Source organism: Pezoporus occidentalis, unplaced genomic scaffold, assembly GCF_034315485.1.
Source record: "Pezoporus occidentalis ecotype Australia unplaced genomic scaffold, CSIRO_AGI_Poc_V1 ctg42, whole genome shotgun sequence".
Taxonomy (NCBI): domain Eukaryota; kingdom Metazoa; phylum Chordata; class Aves; order Psittaciformes; family Psittacidae; genus Pezoporus; species Pezoporus occidentalis.
In genome coordinates this window covers 6,325,225-6,344,572 of record NW_026915747.1, presented here as the reverse complement: position 1 = coordinate 6,344,572, position 19,348 = coordinate 6,325,225, and the positions used below count along the sequence as shown (strand labels likewise).

At 51.7% G+C, this 19,348-nt stretch overlaps 1 protein-coding gene across 4 annotated transcripts; it reads left to right on the top strand.

The window, feature by feature from the left end:
- Positions 1-97: 97 nt before the first annotated feature.
- On the top strand, positions 98-16,756 carry ANKRD16 (ankyrin repeat domain 16). Of its 4 annotated transcripts, XM_062634287.1 has the most exons (9): positions 184-231; positions 1,140-1,487; positions 2,022-2,242; positions 5,939-5,981; positions 7,335-7,443; positions 9,000-9,161; positions 13,581-13,659; positions 15,502-15,701; positions 16,122-16,756. In XM_062634287.1, exons 2-8 carry the CDS (start codon positions 1,243-1,245, stop codon positions 15,660-15,662), a joined length of 1,020 nt encoding a protein of 339 aa, XP_062490271.1. In that variant the 5' UTR covers positions 184-231; positions 1,140-1,242; the 3' UTR covers positions 15,663-15,701; positions 16,122-16,756. The 4 variants fall into 4 exon arrangements, with proteins under 4 accessions (XP_062490273.1, XP_062490271.1, XP_062490274.1 ...); XM_062634289.1 differs by lacking the exon at positions 16,122-16,756 and having other exon boundaries at positions 98-231; positions 1,148-1,487; positions 15,502-16,105; XM_062634290.1 differs by lacking the exon at positions 13,581-13,659.
- Positions 16,757-19,348: the final 2,592 nt, after the last annotated feature.

Below are 19,348 nucleotides of genomic sequence, written 5' to 3'. Positions count from 1 at the left end.
CCTCCCCTTCCTGGTATTCCCGGTGTGACGTCACGGCCGGAGGGAAAGGCCGGATCCTGGATTTGCTGAGGGAACCGGGTTTTCCCGCGGGAGACGGAGAATTCCCGGTTTTCGGGAGAGAAAAAGGGAGTTTCAGGTTTTCCTGAAGGGTAAGGGGGCGTCTGGCTTTCCCGAGAGAAATGAGTGGTTTTCCAGGGGAAACGGGAAAATTCAGGTGTTCCTGACGGAACGGTGGATTTCTGGATTTGCTGAGGGCGCAGGTGATTTTCCGAAGAGGACAAGGAGTATTTTAATTTCCCGGGGGGGAAATGGAAATGCCCGATTTTCCTAAGGGAGAGACCAAATGCTGCTTTTCCAGATGGAAAGGGGAAAGTTACTTCTTCCCTGCGGAAGCAGCTAGCTTCTTGTTTTCCCAAGGGAAAAGGAAGATTGTGTTTTCCCTGTGGGAAGAGGGGGGTCTCTGGTTTTCCTGAAGAAAAGGGAATTCCAGGTTTCCTGGAGGGGGAGCTGGGTTTCTGTTTTTCCTGATGGAAATGTCCGTGTTTCCTGAGAGAGAGCCCCTTCCTGGTTTTTCTATGGGAAAAGGACTTCTTTTTCCCCTCGGAAACTTCAGGTTTTCCAGGAGAAGTTGGTTTCTGTTTTTCCCACAAGAAAGGCATTTTCTGTTGTTCCTGAGGGGAAAGGGGATTTCTGTTGTTCCCAAGGGAGCAGCCAGTTTGTTTTTTTCCTAAGGGAAAAGGACATTTCTGGTTTTCCTAAGGAGAAAGAGATTACCCTTTTACTAAGGGAAAGGCCAATTTCTAAGCTTCCAGACTGAAAATGAAATTCCTGGTTTTCCAGAGGCACACACCTCTTCCTGGTTTTCTGAGGGAAAATTAAATGTGTTTTCCTAAGGGATAAAGGAGTTTCTATTTCTCCTAAAGGATGGGCCACTTTCCGCTCTTCCCAAGGGAATTTCTGGTTATCCTGAGAAGCCGGTTTATGGATTTACTGATGGAAAAAAGGAATTCCTGTTGTTTCTGGAGCTAGAGGTTGGATTCTTTTTCTCCTATGGAAAAAAGTGATCTCAGTCCATCCCACCCCAGGCAGCAGCCATCGGATTGAAACCATCATCCTGATTTTTCCCTCTTTTCCCCCAGTTCTCCAGCTGTGGCGGAAGGGGAGAAGCCGAGGCGGCTCCTCCGGCTGGTGCAGGAGGGACGCCTGGATCTCCTCCGGGATGAGCTGCATCCGGACAATGCCATGGACCTGGAATTACAGCCCTGGCGCTATGGGCGCCTGGGGGACACGCTCCTGCACCACGCTGCCCGCTGCGGCCACTGGGATGTCCTCACCTTCCTGGTGGAGGACCTGGGCATGGATATTGAGGTGGTCAACGGCGACTACAAAAGACCCCTCCATGAAGCAGCCTCCATGGGCCATGAGGAGTGCGTGTCCTTCCTTCTGGAGAGAGGAGCCAGCGTGGACTGCTTGAAGAAGGCAGACTGGTAGGAGGCTGGGTGTGAGGTGGAGGGATACCTGGAACGGGCTTGGGTGCAGGAGGTGTCAGTCAGCATCATGGAATGGTTTGGGTTGAAAGGACTTTAAAACTCACCCAGTTCCAACCCCGTCCACGGGCAGGGACACCTTCCACTAGAGCAGCTTGCTCCAAGCCTCTGTGTCCAACCTGGCCTTGAACACTGCCAGGGATGGGGCAGCCACAGCTTCTCTGGGCACCCTGTGCCAGCACCTCAGCACCCTCACAGGGAAGAGCTTCTGCCTAAGAGCTCATCTCAGTCTCCCCTCTGGCAGGTTAAAGCCATTCCCCTTGGCCTGTCCCTACAGGCCCTTGTCCAAAGCCCCTCTCCAGCTTTCCTGCAGCCCCTTTAGGCACTGGAGCTGCTCTAAGGTCTCCCCAGAGCCTTCTCTTGCTCCTTCAGCCAGCAAAGTTTCCTACTGCCTCTCAGTAGAGGATCAAAAGCCATCAGGTTCTTAGGGCACAATCTCTCAGGTTATTCTCTTTGCCTCTTTTTTTCTCTCAGGACTCCCCTCATGATGGCTTGCACCAGGAAGAACCTGGAGGTGATCAAAGCTCTCGTGGAGCACGGAGCCAACCCGCTGCTGAAGAATAAGGATGGCTGGAATTGCTTCCACATTGCGAGCCGGGAGGGCCATCCCCAGGTCCTCAGGTACCTGCTGGATGTGTCCCCATGCAGCTGGGACACGGAGAGCACGATAAAGAGAACACCTCTGCACACAGCAGGTAAGAGTATCCCTTTGCCATCAGATAGGTTAGATGAGAAGAGAGGGGGCAGTGGAGAACCAAAAAGGGCTGTTTTTTTGGTTTATGGTTAGTTTGGAAAAGCCAAGTGTGGCCTGGCCTGATACAAAACCACAGGGAAACAGTTAAATATGAAGTTATTGCAATTAAATGGAAGAGGGTAATGGTGGGAGTTAGTGGGAAACTTGCCTCTCTGAAGGTCAGTGCTCTGCTGCCTCTTTGCAGGGTTTCCCCTCAGGACAAGCACTCATTTTAGTTGCTTTCACATAAATAGCAAGAATTAGCTTTCATGGTTCTTAATGGTGCACCAAAGACTGAGTTTGTGAGGTTGGGGGATCCTCAGTTCCCATTTCAGTGGCTTTTGCCTGTGCTCCGACCATGTTTTTGTGGTGAGTAACAGTTCTGTTCTCTTGGGAGCAGTGGATCCATCCCAGGAGCACTCATGGTGTCCCACTGACTTTGGCCTCCTTGGAGCAGGGTCTTGGTCTCCATTTCTGCCTCCCTGGGGCAGATATGCTCAAGCTCCTGTGGCTCAGAACATCTACAAGGCTCCAAGTTTATCCTGGCATTTTAAATGTCCTGAAAGCAGCAGAGCTGTTGAGAGGCAAATGACCTCCGTCCCTCCGGGAGCAGGGGGAGGGCAGCCTGAAATCTCGGGGTAAGGTTTTGTAAGAGAATTACCTGACTGAGTTTAAACCACGACACTGGATTAGGTCATTAGTGAATCATAGAATAGTTAGGTTGGAAAGGACCTTAAGATCATCCAGTTCCAACCCCCCTGCCATGGGCAGGGACACCTCACACTAAACCGTGTCACCCAAGGCTCTGTCCAGCCTGGCCTTGAACACCACTAGGGATGGAGCATTCACAGCTTCCCTGGGCAACCCATTCCAGTGCCTCACCACCCTAACAGTAAACAACTTCCTCCTTCTATCCAATCTAAACTTCCCCTGTTTAAGTTTGAACCCATTACCCCTTGTCCAAATCAGCAATCAGAAGAGATATGGGGTCTCCAGGCATAACCTCAAGAAGAATCGTCACAGGTCATGGTACTCTCACATAAGGAGGTTGTATCTAGTGAGAAATCCAGGTGGCCTTTCTGCAAAGGAGAAGGATTGTTCCTGCTGGGAATACTCAGGAACTGTTGTTAGGGTTGTTCAGTTCCCCTTCTCTGCCCCTTTCATTGGTTTTAAAGGACACATCAAGGGAGTGAACTGGTTTGAAGAACCTCAAATGACGTCAGGCATGGTGGGGAGCAAGAAGGGCAGAGCTGGCTGAATGGTTGCATTTGGTTTCTGGCTTTCTGACTCTTTTATCTTCGAGATGGAGTGATTTATGTTAATGAATCCATCCATAATTCATGGATGATGCACAAGATGGGCCTCAGTTAAGTTCTCAGAGTCTTAGTAAGTTGAATGGCCCAATGCAGAATTAAGTTGGTCCTGCCTTAGAGAGTATTGGGTCTGGTTTCCCCCAGACTTGTCTGAGTTAGGCAGTGCAGGTAAAGCATGGATGTTCCCAGAGCTTAAATCCCTTTAGCTCTGCTCTTAGGAGCTGCAGTGAGGTTGGAGGGTGATGGGAGAGGTGTGTGACACCAAGCCAAGGTGACATTGTGGGGCAGGCTCAGGGCTGGAGGGTGCATGGAGGAGGAGGTTGACCTGAATCTGAAACATGTAGGGATCAGGATGTGTTTCCCTGGGCTTGGCACTGTCTGCAGGTTGAGCGTGAGGAGCCACTGCTCAAACCTGCAGCTACCAAAACTCATTTCCTAAAGGATTTAATAGGGATTGACTCTCTGGAAAGACCCGAGGTGTTGTGAGGAGACCCCTGCTGTGCTGTAATGAATCTGTTGGGTATGTTCCTCCTTGCTGTCACTCCCATTCCTTCTCCAACCCTCACTAGCTGCCCTGTGCTCATCAGCTGTGACAGCCCCAGCCCAGGAGCATTGTCTGTGCCTTAGTCCTTGTGTTTGACCTGGGAATGATGATGAGTTGCTTGATGTTTTCAGGCTGGGTGGCGAGGAGCAGGTTGTGTGAATGGGATGCTGATCCTTGTGTATCTGCGTGTTCTCCTGCCCCTGCTCAATCCCAGCTCTTGTGCTTCCATGTCTGGGCTGGTAAGATGGGCTCACAGCCCCCTCTCAACCTTCTCCCCACACAATTTGGGGGTTGAGGGTCTGGGGACAGGGTCAGGAGCAGGATGAGCCCTGTCCTGAGGAAGAGGGGTGCTTCTGACCTTGAGCTTGATCTCCTCCCTGCCTCATAGCACTTGGAATATGGGGGTACAGACAGTGATGGTGGGATCCGGCACCCAGTTCTCGCTGCTTCGTAGAGGTGTTTTCTCTCTGTGTCCCCTCCCGTGTTTGATTTCCACTGTGGCCAAGCCCTCATGCCATGATTTGGGTTGATTCCTAGTTATTTCACTGATCCAGATTAGACCTTGACCACAAGGTGGGGGAGCAGCAGCCGGTGGGGGAGCAACTGGGCAGCAGGAAAACCTGGAGCTGCTTAAACCACCTTTGTTCCCAGCATGGTTGTAACCCAGGGTGATGCTGGAGGCTGCTGCTGGGTGGGTGCTGGTGCCAGCACCTCCACACACCCCGCCATAAAGCCCAGTTACATGGATACAGCTCCTGAGGCAGGGGTATGGGCAAGGGGCTGGAGATGATGCTGGGGGAAGTCATGTCAAGACCAAGTGCTGTCTCAATGAGTTGACATCCCAAGGGTGTGGATATGAGCACGTTAACCCATGACCAGGCCAGCTGGCTTCCTGGCACAGTTATCCCTGCCTAATTTTCTCCCCTGTGCAATCCTTTTTCATGTTGATTCCTTAAGCTTTGCTGCTTCATGTATCCGTAGCCTGAGGCAAAGAGAGCAAATGGCCAAGATCTGGGAGGATGGGAGCCCTTCCTTGGGTTTTCAGAGAGCAGCTATTGTGCAGCTGTGTCTGAAGGTTATTGCTGGTAACACACATGTGCCGGGGGCCGTTCTTCCCTCACACACAGTTAATAGCCTGTTGTAGCAGCTCTGGGCTTGGTCTGCTGTGGTTTTGCCTTTAATGTGTTTCATTTGGTTTGCAAAATGACCTGAAGGGGGGCGGGGGGGAGCAAAAAGGCAGATCAAGGTTGTCCTGACATTGTAGTAATACAATGTGTATTACTACATCACTGTAATACAATGTCAGTGTGGTTTGGTTTTATTATCAGGGCCTGATTTCAAATCCTCCCCCACTGTTGTTGTTTTTCCTCAGAGATGCTGCTGTCTGGGTGAGGATGCTTCATTAGGATGATGAGATGGGAGTGATGAGTAGTGCCTGAGAAGGGGCTGGAAATACTATCCAGCTTTTCACCAGCTCCTTACTCTGTGTTCATCCTGCTTCTCCCAGATTTCACTCCAGGGATTACCAAATACTTGCAAGAAGAGATCTTTGTGTCAGCTTAATTGCTTGTACTCAGCAGGTAGAGGCAAGTGGTGCTTTTTCTGTGGTTTATCTGGTGTTTTCCTATAGGATCAGGGAAAGGGAAGGCTCAAGGTATGGAGAAAAACCCCAAAGCGTTGAATTTAAAGCCTCTTGGAAGCCATTCCCTCATTGTCAGTAAGCCAAAAGGGTCAGAAAGGTGATTGTGTTTCACTGTATGGCATGAAAGCCATAAATCAGTGGCGTTTCTCTCTCTCGTAGCAATGCACGGCTGTTCCGACGTTGTGGAGCTGCTCCTGGCGCGGTAAGCAGGAATTCTCCCAGCTCTTCCCCACCTCCCATCCACTGTCAGGCTCACTCCAGCCACCAGGACACAAAAAGGCATTCATTCTATTCGGGAAGCCTGGCTGCACAGCTGCCCTGCATGCGATCCCGAGGCTGTGTCCATTTCCTCTGGGATTTTTCACAGCTGGTTAGAGCCCTCTGAGACACAGATGCTCTCTGGATAGGCTCTGACTTGGCTATGACATAAACCCTGGTTGTGTAACAGCTCCTTTTCTGTGCTGATTCATTCCCAGTGTGTCCAAGGCCACATGATAACAACAAAACACTTTTCTGACAGCTCAGTTCTGGGTGCAGCTGCTCCAGAGCCATAGAATCACAGAATCAACTGGGTTGGAAAAGCCCTTTAAGCTCATCCAGCCCAACCGTTCCCAGCCCTGCCAAGGCCACCACTAACCCATGGCACTGAGGCCTCATCTCCACGGTGTGTGAACACTTGCAGGCGCGGTGACTGCAGCCCTGCCCTGGGCAGCCTGTTCCAATGCCTGAGCACCCTCTGGGGAAGGAATTGTTCCTCAGCTCCATCTAAACCTGCCCTGGTGCAGCTTGAGGCCGTTTCCTCTTGTCCCATCCCTTGTTCCTTGGAAGCAGAGCCCAGCCCCTCCTGGCTCCATCCTCCTGTCAGGCAGAGCAATCAGGTCCCTCCTGAGCCTTCTCTTCTCCAGACTGAAACCCCCAGGCTGGGCTTAGCCCTCAGGCTTTCTTCTCAGGCTGTAGCTCCCAGGATACTGCTGTGAAATGGCTTAAATCAGCTTTAAATCTCATCCTGACCCTGAGACCTTCCAAACCAGCACTGCCAGAGCTGGAGCAGCTTTCCCTGGGCATCACAACCATGCCTCCTCTTAACCAGCTCATCCCAGCCTTAATTCCTGGCCAGGCTTGGCCCAGCATAAACATATTCCTGTGATAAGAGCCAGGATTTGCATTTTAATTCAGCCTTATTTCAATGGAGCTTTAACCTGAGTGAGATCTCTGGGCTTTGATTTTGTATGGGGTGGTCTTACATGAGGATATGGCTTTGTCCTCTGCCTCTTACCTCAAACACATCCTGGTTTTGGGAGGCAAGGGAAATCATCTGCAGAGCCTTGGCTTTCCTGTAGCAAGCTGCATTAGCTGAATACCAGATCTCTCACCCCAGAAAACCCCAGCATACCACATCCAGTCCATAAAGCACTGAGATAGGTTTATCCATGGTGTATGCCATTTCCAAACCGATCCACAAATAGTCTCCCACCCCAACAGTGCAAAGCAGCTCATGCAGGAAGGATTTTGGAGCCAGGAACAACTTTGTCCTGGCTTTTTCCTTCCCTCCCAGGTGCCACTACAAACCTGACAGCAGGGATAAATGTGGAGTCACTCCCTTTATGGATGCTGTCCAGAACGGGCACATCAGCATTGCCCGGCTGCTCCTGGAAAAACACCAGGTAGGTGCCAGAAACCTCAGCTCCCTCCTCCAGGACCTGACCCAGAACTGCCAGGACAGGTAATCCATGTGTTCCTGTGGAGCAGATTCCCAACGTGTAAAGAAGTGAATTGCAAAAGAAGGGGAATTTCCCCTGGAGGTGAGCACCAGGACTTAACTTGTAGTGCAGATCCTGCCCTGTGGCAGAGATACATCCCTGTAGCTGGTGAATGGGGATGGAGACACAAGGCAGTGGCAGGAGGGGACAGGATTTGCTGTGTCAAAGCCAACACCAGCACTGGGGAGTGCCAGGGCTCAGTGTGGTGGTGGCTCTGGTGGCAGTGCTGAGGGTGGATAACACCGAGATGTCCGGCTCTGCCTCCCTCTCTCATGGCAGCTGCTGTTCTCATGTTATCTCCCAGTAATCCCTGGTTTTCTCCAGCACACAAGGCATAAAGGAATGTCAGCAGAGCCAGTTGTACATAGCAGGAACCTGACCACTGCCTTCTTATTGCCTGCTGGATTGCTGTGAGATGGCTGGAGCCCACCACAGAGGTGGGGTTGTGCCTCTTTGTCTGCTTTGCCTCTCCCCTGCACCAGATCTGGTGTTCATTGGGCACCATCGTGAACCAGTGCACGTCACTGGCCTGGCAGGATGGCAAAACCAGTCATAGAATCACGGACTCAATCTGTTTGTGCCACACTGGGAGGTGGAATTGGCCACCTGAGCCCCCAGCATGGCACAGAGCAGGCCAGGGAAGGGGGTACCACACTTCTCAAAAGCACAAGCTTTGGATTTACTCAGCTGTAATACAGAGATGGTTTGATGCCCATGTTGTGTTTGAGTGCGTAGATGCTTGCTGGCTTCAGATGTTCTTGTGCTTCTCTTTGCTCATCTGGCCCTTACAGGATGAAGCACTTGTGAAGGGTTGTTACATTCATAGTCCCACGTTTCAGGCAGTGAAGATGGAACAGTTGATTTGATTTGCTCCTTGTGATGCCCTGGCTTAGTGCCATGAAGCAGCACTGGAAACACTAATGGCAGTGTTGCTACCTTTTAGGATTATAAAACCATGAGTCAGGCCCACTAGACTTCAAGAGGCTGTATTATACCCTTTAAGATGAGTGTACTCACTGTGTATTACTTCTGTTACCCTTCTTTATTTAGTGTCATTGTGGTTGATGGTCAGAGACTCACAGAAGAGATCTCATAAGGTCGTCCAGCCATCTCCCTGTCTCTACGTGTTTTCAGATGCTTCTCCACCAGCACAGCAGTTGGAGATGGGTTGTTTCTTGCTGGTTTGGAGAGTTAAACCCCCTTGTATGTGCTCCAGCAGAAGAGAGAATTGGCTTTGCTCTTTTTTGGTACTAGTTTTGCTTATCTCTTAAGATCAGCAGAAAGCCTGCTCTGGTCTGCAAATTGTGGTGCCACCAACAGCAGTGATCCTGCTGGGGACATCCCACATGTTCATCACCATGGCCGTGGCAAGCAGACAGGATTCTGCTCCAGCTGTGATTGTCCTTGAAGGTTTGGCCAAGCTGTTCATTGCTTTTCCTTTCCCTTTTCTCCTATTCCAGGCCTGTCCTACAGCCATGGATGCGCTAGGTGCTCAAGCTCTGCACAGGGCAGCAGTTACAGCACAGGATGAAGCTATCCAGTTTGTTGTCTCTGAGCTGGGTGTTGATGTCAATGAGAGAGCGACAGCCCTGCAGCTCACGGCACTGCACTATGCAGCCAAGGTTTGTCCCTCTACAGCATCTCTGCCAGTTTGTTGTGCTACAAGCAGGCATCTAAACCAGGCTGGCTTCAGTGTTCACCTCTGATGGAGGATTTACACTTCAGCTCATCCTCTGTCACTGTCTGCTCCTGACCAGTCCCATACCCTATTTAATGGGTTTTAGACCCTATGAAGTGTGTCCAGCTGTGCACAGGGATGGTGAGTATCAGTTGCTCTGTTCACCACCCTCCAGCCCACACCATTGACTGTGCTGAGGGTTAATGAGCCCTCCTGCCTTGCACGTTACTGTGCAGGAGTGGAGGTGGGTGGTGATGGGACTCAACTCACCACTTATCCAGTTGGCTGTGCCTTGTGTAGGGCTTGACCCACACTCTGACTCCAGTCCACTGCCTTTGGACCAAAGTGCATAGTGTAGGGAAGAGAGCTTAAAGCTCCTCCAGCTCCAACCCCTGCCACGGGCCGGACACCTCACACTAGAGCAGGTTGCTCCAAGCCCCTGTGTCCAACCTGGCCTTCAACACTGCCAGGGATGGGGCAGCCACAGCTTCTCCGGGCACCCTGTACCAGCACCTCAGCAACCTCACAGGGAAGAGCTTCTGCCTTATCTCCAGCCTGAACTTCCCCTGTTTCAGTTTGAACCCATCACCCCTTGCCCTATCACTATAGTCCCTGATGAAGAGTCTCTCTTCAGTATCCTTGTAGCCCCCTTCAGACACTGAAAGCTGCTCTGAGGTCTCCACGCAGCTTCTCTTCTCCAGGCTCAACAGCCCCAGTGTTCTCAGCCTGTCTCCATACAGGAGGTGCTGCAGCCCCTGATCATCCTCGTGGCCTCCTCTAACAGTTCCATGTCCTTTTTATGTTGGGGACACCAGAACTGCACACAGTGCTGCAAGTGGGGTCTCATGAGAGCAGAGTAGAGGGGCAGGATCACCTCCTTTGACCTGCTGATTATGCAGAAGAGAGTCCAGCCTGCTCGTTGTTGGGAGCTGTTGGTACCAGCACCTCATGAGCTCTGACAGCTCTTCACCAGTTTCTCCTCACTCACCTGGCAAAAGAGATGTGGATGGAGTGCTGTTCTGATTTCTTTGTCTGTCTTCAGCCCTGGTGGTTTGGGTCCCAGTGGGTCAGCAGCCACTCTCCGTGTCAGCAGCTTCCTGGACAGAAGATGTGCTGTGAAACAAGTTTGTCCCAGCAGGTTGGAATCTGGCCTGTCCATGGCCAGACATGAGAAAGGAAAGGAGAAGAGGTGGAGGGAGCTCCTGATGCTTATCTCTGTCCTTCACTCCAAGCTGTTTTGAATTCCAGGCAGCGGGAGTTGTTTGAGCTTTCTCCTCCCCTCATCTCATATCTGTGCGGGAAGTGGGTCCTGATGTGCTGTGGATCCTGCAACGCTCCCTGTGAGTGCAGAGCCCATCCCAAAAGCACGAACCAGGATCCCTCCTAGGAGACCTGCTGCCTCCCTTATGCTTGGTGCTGTCACAGCAGTGTGCAGCATGCTAGCTGCCAGCAGCAAGGGGAGGTCCCTGCTCCGATCCCTGCGTGTTAAACCCTGTGAGCTCTAACATGCAGCATTCAGAGCCCAGTCTAGACTTGCAGTGGGAATGAAGCAGCACAACCCAGCGCCCCGCTCCCACAAAAGCATCAATGACACTTACTTGGAGTGCTGGCAACAGCATTCTCCTCCAGCAGGACCCAGCCGGGCCATTTGCTGGCTCCCACAAAAGAGGTCTTTCTCCCAGCTTCTCTTCCTCGTGCTCTAAGAAGCCACGTTGAAAGCCCTTTTGGTTGCCAAGGGTGCGCTCAACAGCAAGGCTATTGGGGAGTATAATGTGCCTTGGAGAAGATCCCAGCTCTGTCTTGGGGAGAGATTTGATGCGTTTCTCTTCCTTCCCGAGGCTCGGTGTCACTTTATATTTACAGCATCATTTGTTTGGCTGGTGGGTTGATGGGGTTTTTAGTTCTTTTCTTATTACTTTGCATTTATAAATATATGAAAATCAAATCATGCTTTCAACTCCGTTTGCTGCCAAGCCTGTGGCAGCTAAAGCAGCTCCTGGCTCACTGTCTTTGCTACATACAGCAGGCAAATGGGAGCCTTGAGCAGGGGAGGGGAAGATGCTACTGAGTCGTATGATGATGATGGGGGGGGAAAGAGGGGGTGTTAGGGCTAAAAATAAGAGCCTTCCATTCTCATACTACACAACAAAGACTAATTCATTGCACTGAAGCCATCGTTACAAAGTCAGGCGTGTTATTCAGGGAGAGAGGGTTTATTTATGGAGAAGGGAGCGGAGAGGAGGGCTGTGGGGGCTGTGCTGCATCTTCCCCTGCTGCGTTTTAAATTGGCTGCTGGCAGGGGGAAGGCAGAGGACGCTGTGAGTGGTGACGGTGTGTGAGTGAGCGTGGTGTTCTGCTTCTGCTCACAGGGAGTTACAAATACCAGAGTAATCCTTGAGGAGATGCTGGTGCTGAGGGTGCTGTGGGATGCGCAGCAGTTCGCATCATAGGATCATGGAATCAACTGGTTTGGAAAAGCCCTTTAAGCTCATCCAGTCCAGCCATTCCCAGCACTGCCAAGGCCACCACTAACCCATGGCACTGAGGCCTCGTCTCCACGGTGTATGAACACTTGCAGGGACGGTGACTGCAGCCCTGCCCTGGGCAGCCTGTTCCAATGCCTGAGCACCCTCTGGGGAAGGAATTGTTCCTGAGCTCCATCTAAACCTGCCCTGGGGCAGCTTGAGGCCGTTTCCTCTTGTCCCATCCCTTGTTCCTTGGGAGCAGAGCCCAGCCCCTCCTGGCTCCATCCTCGTGTCAGGCACTTGTAGAGAGTGACAAGGTCCCCCCTGAGCCTTCTCCAGACTGAACCCCCCAGGTCCCTCAGCCATTCCCCATCACACTTGTGCTCCAGGCCCCAGCTCCGTTGCCCTTCTCTGGCCCCACTCCAGCACCTCAATATCTCTCTTGTAGTGAGCAAGTTCTGCTCCCTGAGCTGAAATGCACCATGGTAGGAGCTCTTCTAGGTCCCTGTGGTACTTGGAAGTGAATTTACAGTGTAGGAAAACAGGGCTTTTTGCTGACATTTGGTCCTTTTGTCAGCTGGTAGCCAGTTCTGGAGGGGAAATCAGGGATCCTCCACTTGTGGGACCTGCTGAAGTTAAAAGCAGTGGATCTATGGACCACAATCAGAAGGATCATACGGGACTGAAGCTGGCTGGATCTGGACTGGGTTGTGTGTCTATCACATGGCTCCTGCCAAAGCATTGCTCAGTGTTTGGTGGTGGAGCTACCACCACCACAGACAGCTCTGCACTGTGATGTGATTTTAAGGACTATTGGACATAATTGAACACTTTTGATTTTAAAGCATTGTGTTAAATGTTTGAGAGAAAATGATAAAATCCCAGAATGGTTTGGGTTGGAAAGGACCTTCAGATCATCCACGTCCAACCTCTTCCACTAGAGCAGGTTGCTCCAAGCCCCTGTGTCCAACCTGGCCTTGAACACTGCCAGGGATGGGGCAGCCGCAGCTTCTCTGGGCACCATGTGCCAGCGCCTCAGTACCCTCACAGGGAAGAACTTCTGCCTTAGATCTAACCTGAACTTCCTGTTTCAGTTATGCTCCTGGGATGCCTCTTGCTGGGTTGAAATTGCTTTCAGGCCATGCAAGATGTGCAGGCACACTGACTGAGGGTCAAACTCCCAACTCCTCTCATGCGCTACCAGTGGAAGGGATGCAGAAGGTGTCTGGTGGCATGTCTCTGGCCACCTCCCATAGGACAACAGCAGTGTGTTTGCTGTACCTGGACCATCCTGCCTAAAAGCCCTGATGGAAGAGAAGAGAAGCTGCTTGCTGACCTCAGAGCAGCTTCCAGTGTCTGAAGGGGACTACAGGGATGCTGTAGAGGGACTCCTCATCAGGAACCGTAGTGATAGGACAAGGGGTGATGGGTTCAAACTGAAACAGGTGAGATTTAGGCTGGATATAAGGCAGAAGCTCTTCCCTGTGAGGGTGCTGAGGCGCTGGCACAGGGTGCCCAGAGAAGCTGTGGCTGCCCCATCCCTGGCAGTGTTGAAGGCCAGGTTGGACACAGGGGCTTGGAGCAAGCTGCTCTAGTGGAAGGTGTCCCTGCCCGTGGCAGGGGATTGGAACTGGGTGAGCTTTAAGGCCCTTCCCAACACAAACCGGTCTTGGACTTTATGACCCTGATTTCCTTTGGAACCTAGAGCAGCTCTTGGTAGCTGCACATCTGACCATGACAGATGAGGTTTGTGTCTATGCCCTTCCAGCTGCCATGTGCGGTTAGGACCAGCTCCCTTGTGGCCTTCTTTCTCTTCAGGCCTGTGTTATTTCTGTTACATGCATAGTTGGGAATTGCACGTTGCTGACTCTTCCTTGTGTCTGTGCTCACTGCTGCAGGAAGGACACGCACGCACCATCCAAACACTGCTGTCCCTTGGTGCTGATGTCCATGCAAAGGATGGGAAGAGCCGTACAGGTAAGGCTCCTCTGAGCTATTTGTTCACCCTCTGTATGACAGCAAGAGCGAGCTTTAATAACAAGCCAAACCTCAAAGCAGCCCACACTGTGTCTGTGAGGAGATGCTAGAAGCGTGTATGCAAAAGATTTGGAGCAGCCTGACATGTGAAGCCTGGGGGTTTTCTTTGCAGCTTTCATTCACTGGCTCTCTTCCTGCTGGACTGCTGATGCTGAATTGCCAGCCTGCTCTGGGCCTTTCCCCAAGGGGGATAGAACCCAGATGCTAATTTCTCTGTACCCAGCTGCTTCCTTTGTATGGAACTCTCAGGACCTTCATATCCTTTATACTCCTGCCTGGCCATCAAATTGGGTTGAAATTAGCCACTTTGAAACCATTAGGATGGGCAGACAAATAGGATTCCACAAGCTCTCAAGCCTCAGTTCCTCAGCAAACTGCCTAGGAATGGCTTATAGCAAATAATGAGAGCTTGAACGTGAATATAGTTGCTATAGTAATGCCAGGGAGTTGCCATTCCCAGCGTGAGAGTCTGAGGCATCTCTTGTATCACGTCTCCCTCTGACAAACTCTCCCCTATATATAAATGGTTTCAGCTATTGCTGAGATTGGCAACTTCCCCATTTGTCAGGTTTGCTTCATGCCACGCTTCACTGGTGACCATCTCCCCCTCCAGTGCCTCGGGGAGTAAAGCTGAGCTCTTCTGAACATGTCCACATTTGGGGTGGCTCTTTGTGCCTGTCAGCTGCCCAGCACCTTTGCTGTAAGGGAGCTAGAGCACTCCAGTGTGGAGACAGGCTGAGAACAGGGGGACTGTTGATCCTACAGAAGAGAAGCTGTGTGGAGACCTCAGAGCAGCTTCCAGTGTCTGAAGGGGGCTACAAGGATGCTGGAGAGGGACCTTTGTAAAGGACTGGCCCCTGATTGTGCAGGTTTAGTCATCCCATTCCTGCTGTAGGCATACATGGCTGCAGAAGCTGAGTCCTGCTGTGCCATTCCTTGTGCTTGGCTGGGTGTTGCAACTGGGAAAAGTCATCTTTCACCCTCTGTGTGTTCCCTTGGCTGGCTTTGTTTCCTTCTATGAAAATCCGATGCTTGCATCCGGAGCAGGCTGAGGCCAAACCCACAGGGCAGTATCAGCTCCTGTAATGGCACACAATCATGGAATGGTTTGGGTTGGAAGGGAGCTTAAAGCTCATCCAGTTCCAACCTTCCAGGGTTGGAACACCTTCCACTAGAGCAGGTTGCTCCAAGCCCCTGTGTCCAACCTGGCCTTGAACACTGCCAGGGATGGGGCAGCCACAGCCTCTCTGGGCACCCTGTGCCAGCGCCTCAGCACCCTCACAGGGAAGAGCTTCTGCCTAAGAGCTCATCTCAGTCTCCCCTCTGGCAGGTTAAAGCCATTCCCCTTGGCCTGTCCCTACAGGCCCTTGTCCAAAGCCCCTCTTCAGGTTTCCTGCAGCCCCTTTAGGCACTGGAGCTGCTCTCAGGTCTCCCCTTCAGGAGCCTTCTCTTCTCTAGGCTGACCCAGCCCAGCTCTCTCAGCCTGGCTCCAGAGCAGAGCTGCTCCAGCCCTCACAGCATCTCCATGGCCTCCTCTGCACTCGCTCCAACAGCTCCATGTCCCTCTTGTATTGGGGCTTTTAATTTAGCCCCAGAGCTGGATCAGGACTGCAGGGGGGGTCTCCCCAGAGCACAGCAGAGGGGCAGGATCCCCTCCCTGAGCTGCTGCTCATGCTCTGGGGGTGCAGCCCAGCACACAGGGGGGGTTCTGGTCTCAAGCACACACTGAAGCCAGGTCATGGGAAGCTTCTCATAAACCAGCACCATCTTGTTCCCCCACAGCTCTACATGCAGCCTGTGCTGGGCAGCAGGCGGATGCCGCACGGATCCTGCTCCGCGCTGGGCTGCAGGACACCCCGGATAGCACAGGCATGCTGGCTCGGCAGCTCGCAAGGAAGCCGGCTGTCATCCAGGTTTTCCAAGATGCAGATGTCAGCACATGAGATGTAATGGGAAAGAGAAGCCTGTTTGATCTCAGTGTGGTATGTTAGTTATCACTTAAAAACTGTTCAGATTTAAGCAGACCTGTTTAAAATGAGGGGATTTTTGCCCAAGGATTGAGTAGAGAAACAAAGTTTGACGCTTGGGAAATATGGGAGAAAATGTGTTTTAAATAGGATTATCTCAAACTGATAGTCAGAATCCCAGCCTGGTTTGTGTTGGAAGGGACCTTAGAGCCCATCCAGTTCCAGCCCCCTGCCACAGGCAGGGACACCTTCCACTAGAGCAGCTTGCTCCAAGCCCTGTGTCCAACCTGGCCTTGAACACTGCCAGGGATGGAAGCATGCTTTAAATAGGATTATCTCAAAAAGATAATGGATGTGGTGGGTCTGGGCTATCACGCTCCTGTGCTGACCCTATTGTAAATTTATGATTATTCTTCTTTCCCTTCCACATTTCAGGGCTGAACTTCACCTCTTCCTGTGCAGCACCCAACACATCCAAACAGCTAAGGCCCCAGCTCCATGCAGGGTAACCAAGGAATGTGCTCAATGGGCTACTGTTAGATGACTTCTGGGCACCTGCATGGTTTGAATCTCCTGGGATGTCTCCTAAGCTAGAGTTTACTGGGAGGTAGACATACAATGGACATCCTGAGGGAGAAGATGCACCTGACGCATTGATTTTTATAGCCCTTTATAGACCTGCTCACCACTAATCTCTTCAGTTGCTTTGCGTGGCCACCTCTTATGATAGCCCCTGAGCGAGGCTGAGCATGAGCAATGAGCCCTTGGTGACTCTTCGTCAGGTTTGAGCTGCAGAGGACAAGAGTAGGGAGCCTTCAAGCTTCATCAGCCTATTTCCTGTGGATCCCAGAGGCATCTGAAGTCAATAGTAAGATAAGACCTCAACCTTACAATGACATCATGGGTTTTTGGATCAGAGTGGAAAATAGAGGGATTTGTTATTCCGCTCTTGCTTGGCACTTCTCATCACTGATGAACTTTACATGGTTTTTTTGAAGTGTATAAGGAAATGGATTAATATTTAATGTAGCCAATATGTCTAATGGCCTGGAATACACATGAAGGTGAGAGCTCCTGTTGCTCTTTGGTTTTATTTGTATGTATCTGGAATGATGAGGTCATTTTTGCATAGACCCATGGCACACCCCTGTCTGTAGGTAATATCAAGACATAAAACCCAAAAGGATTCTGCAGGTCTGATGATAGCAGATGCTAAAAATCAGGCCTATAACTGAGCGAGCTGGGCTATAACATGAGCCCAAGCCGTGGTGCTCATGTTAAGGTTTAATGCACAACCCATGTGCTCCCCAGTGGTGGTAAGATGATGCTGAGCTGTGTTGGAATGAGGAATTCCCACCCCATGGTCCCTGGAGCAGAATTGGCTGTGATGATCCTAAGCCAGAGTGACAACAGTGCCGTGCTCCTCTTGAACTAAACAGCTTTAGCAGCAGGGTTAGGGCCTCCTCTCCTCTCCTGGCATGCATTGCATGAGAAGAGGCTGTGTGCTCACAGGAATGTTTTGGGGGGCTGTAAGAGGGGGAGGAGAGGGGTTTGGAAGCATCTTAAGTCTCTTCCAAATGTGCCTACAAAGACTTGGGTTTTATCAGTGTTCCCCTGTCTTGTTTTTCCACTGATGAAGGGCATTCCTCACCACCACAGAGGGAAAACGAACTTGCGCTGGAAGGTGTTAATGGTGTGGGATGGTGGGAGCTGCATCAGCTCCTGGGCAGGTGAGGAGGTGGCTTTATTGCTCTAAAGATCCTGAATCCTTCCATAAATCTAGCCCTGGCCTATACACAGCAAACCCAGTAAATGCAAGGAGCTGCTTTATTCCCACTTCCCATGATTTTAGCAAACCGTGAAGGAGGTGTTTCTGCCCGATATCCCTGCTTATGAGCTCAGGTTGCTTGTGAGAAAACAAGTGACAATGTTTTCCAGTGCCTGTCCCTAGCTCTCCTGGTCGTGGCAAACAGGGAATTTGCATTCTTTTGAAGGTGCTTTATGATTTCCAAAGGCTTCTGTACAATAGCAGAGGGTCTGCCCACCTGGGATGGGGAGCTCGGGCACTGCGCTTGCATCCAAAAGTGAGATGTAATGGCACAGCTCCAGCACTGTCTGTTGTGTGTTGTGGCTGCCCCATCCCTGGCAGTGTTCAAGGCCAGGTTGGACACAGGGGCTTGGAGCAAGCTGCTCTAGTGGAAGGTGGTTGGAACTGGATGAGCTTTAAGGTCGCTTCCAACCCAAACCATTCTATGTTTTACCCTTCATTTAGATCTGCCCCAGGCAGTAAAGGGGTGCACAGAAACAAACTGGCTGCTGTTAGTGCAGAAGATCAGGTACAAAAGGATATTAGAAAAGGCAAAGGGATTCAGAATCATCCCAGGGAAGAGCCCTTGGTGTCTTTCTGCCTGCTTCTGCTGTTGGTCAGTCACTGCAAGGTAAGAACAAGGGGTCAGAGACCTTTGTGCCCATAGAGCATGCCGCAGGGAAGAGCTCAGCAGTGTGTGTGTGTGAATCCCAATCGTATTCCCAGCACACACCTCCCATGGAGAGACAGAGCAGGCTGCTGCTCCCTGGGAAGGAAGCCCAGGAGCCGGGCTCACTGCCACAAGGTGTTGAAGGCAGCTTGGAGAGAAGCCCAGCAGCCAGCACATGGCTTCAGTGCTGGGCTGTGACACCAGCACAACACCGGTGCTTCATGGGGGTCCTGCAAACAGGCGGGGTCCTGCAGCCACAGAGGAGACTTCATAATTCTGTCTTGTAGGATGTGGCTGAGATGGGGCCCCTCTGATCCTGCCCCTCCATTCTGCTCTCTCAGACGGCACTTGCATCACTGTGTGCAGTTCTGGTGCCCTCAACATGAGGACATGGAGCTGTTTGAGCAAGTCCAAGAGGAGACCACGGGGATGCTCAGGGGCTGGAGCACCTCCTGTATGGAGCCAGGCTGAGAACATTGGGGCTGTTGAGCCTGGGGAAGAGAAGCTGTGTGGAGACCTCAGAGCAGCTTCCACTGTCTGAAGGGAGCTACAAGGATGCTGGAGAGGGACTCTTCATCAGGGACTGGGGTGATAGGACAAGGGGTGATGGGTTCAAACTGAAACAGGTGAAGTTCAGGTTGGAGATAAGGCAGAAGCTCTTCCCTGTGAGGGTGCTGAGGCGCTGGCACAGGGTGCCCCGAGAAGCTGTGGCTGCCCCATCCCTGGCAGTGTTCAAGGCCAGGTTGGACACAGGGGCTTGGAGCAACTTGCTCTAGTGTGAGGTGTCCGGCCCATGGCAGGGGTTGGAGCTGGAGGAGCTTTAAGGTCCCTTCCAACCCAAACCATTCTATGATAAGCAGCCTTCCCAAATACTGAAGTCATTTGAAGGGAGAGCCTGTGCTCCCCACCCAAACCACCACTGTGGGGTTTTGGCTGCATGATGAAGCTTCACCAAGTTCTTCACCAGCCTGATGTGTCCTGGTAAAATCATAGAATCAACCAGGCTGGAAAAGCCCTTTAAGCTCATCCAGCCCAACCATGCCCAGCACTGCCAAGGCCACCACTAACCCATGGCACTGAGGCCTCATCACCACGGGGTGTGAACACTTGCAGGGACGGTGACTGCAGCCCTGCCCTGGGCAGCTTGTTCCAATGCCTGAGCACCCTCTGGGGAAGGAATTGTTC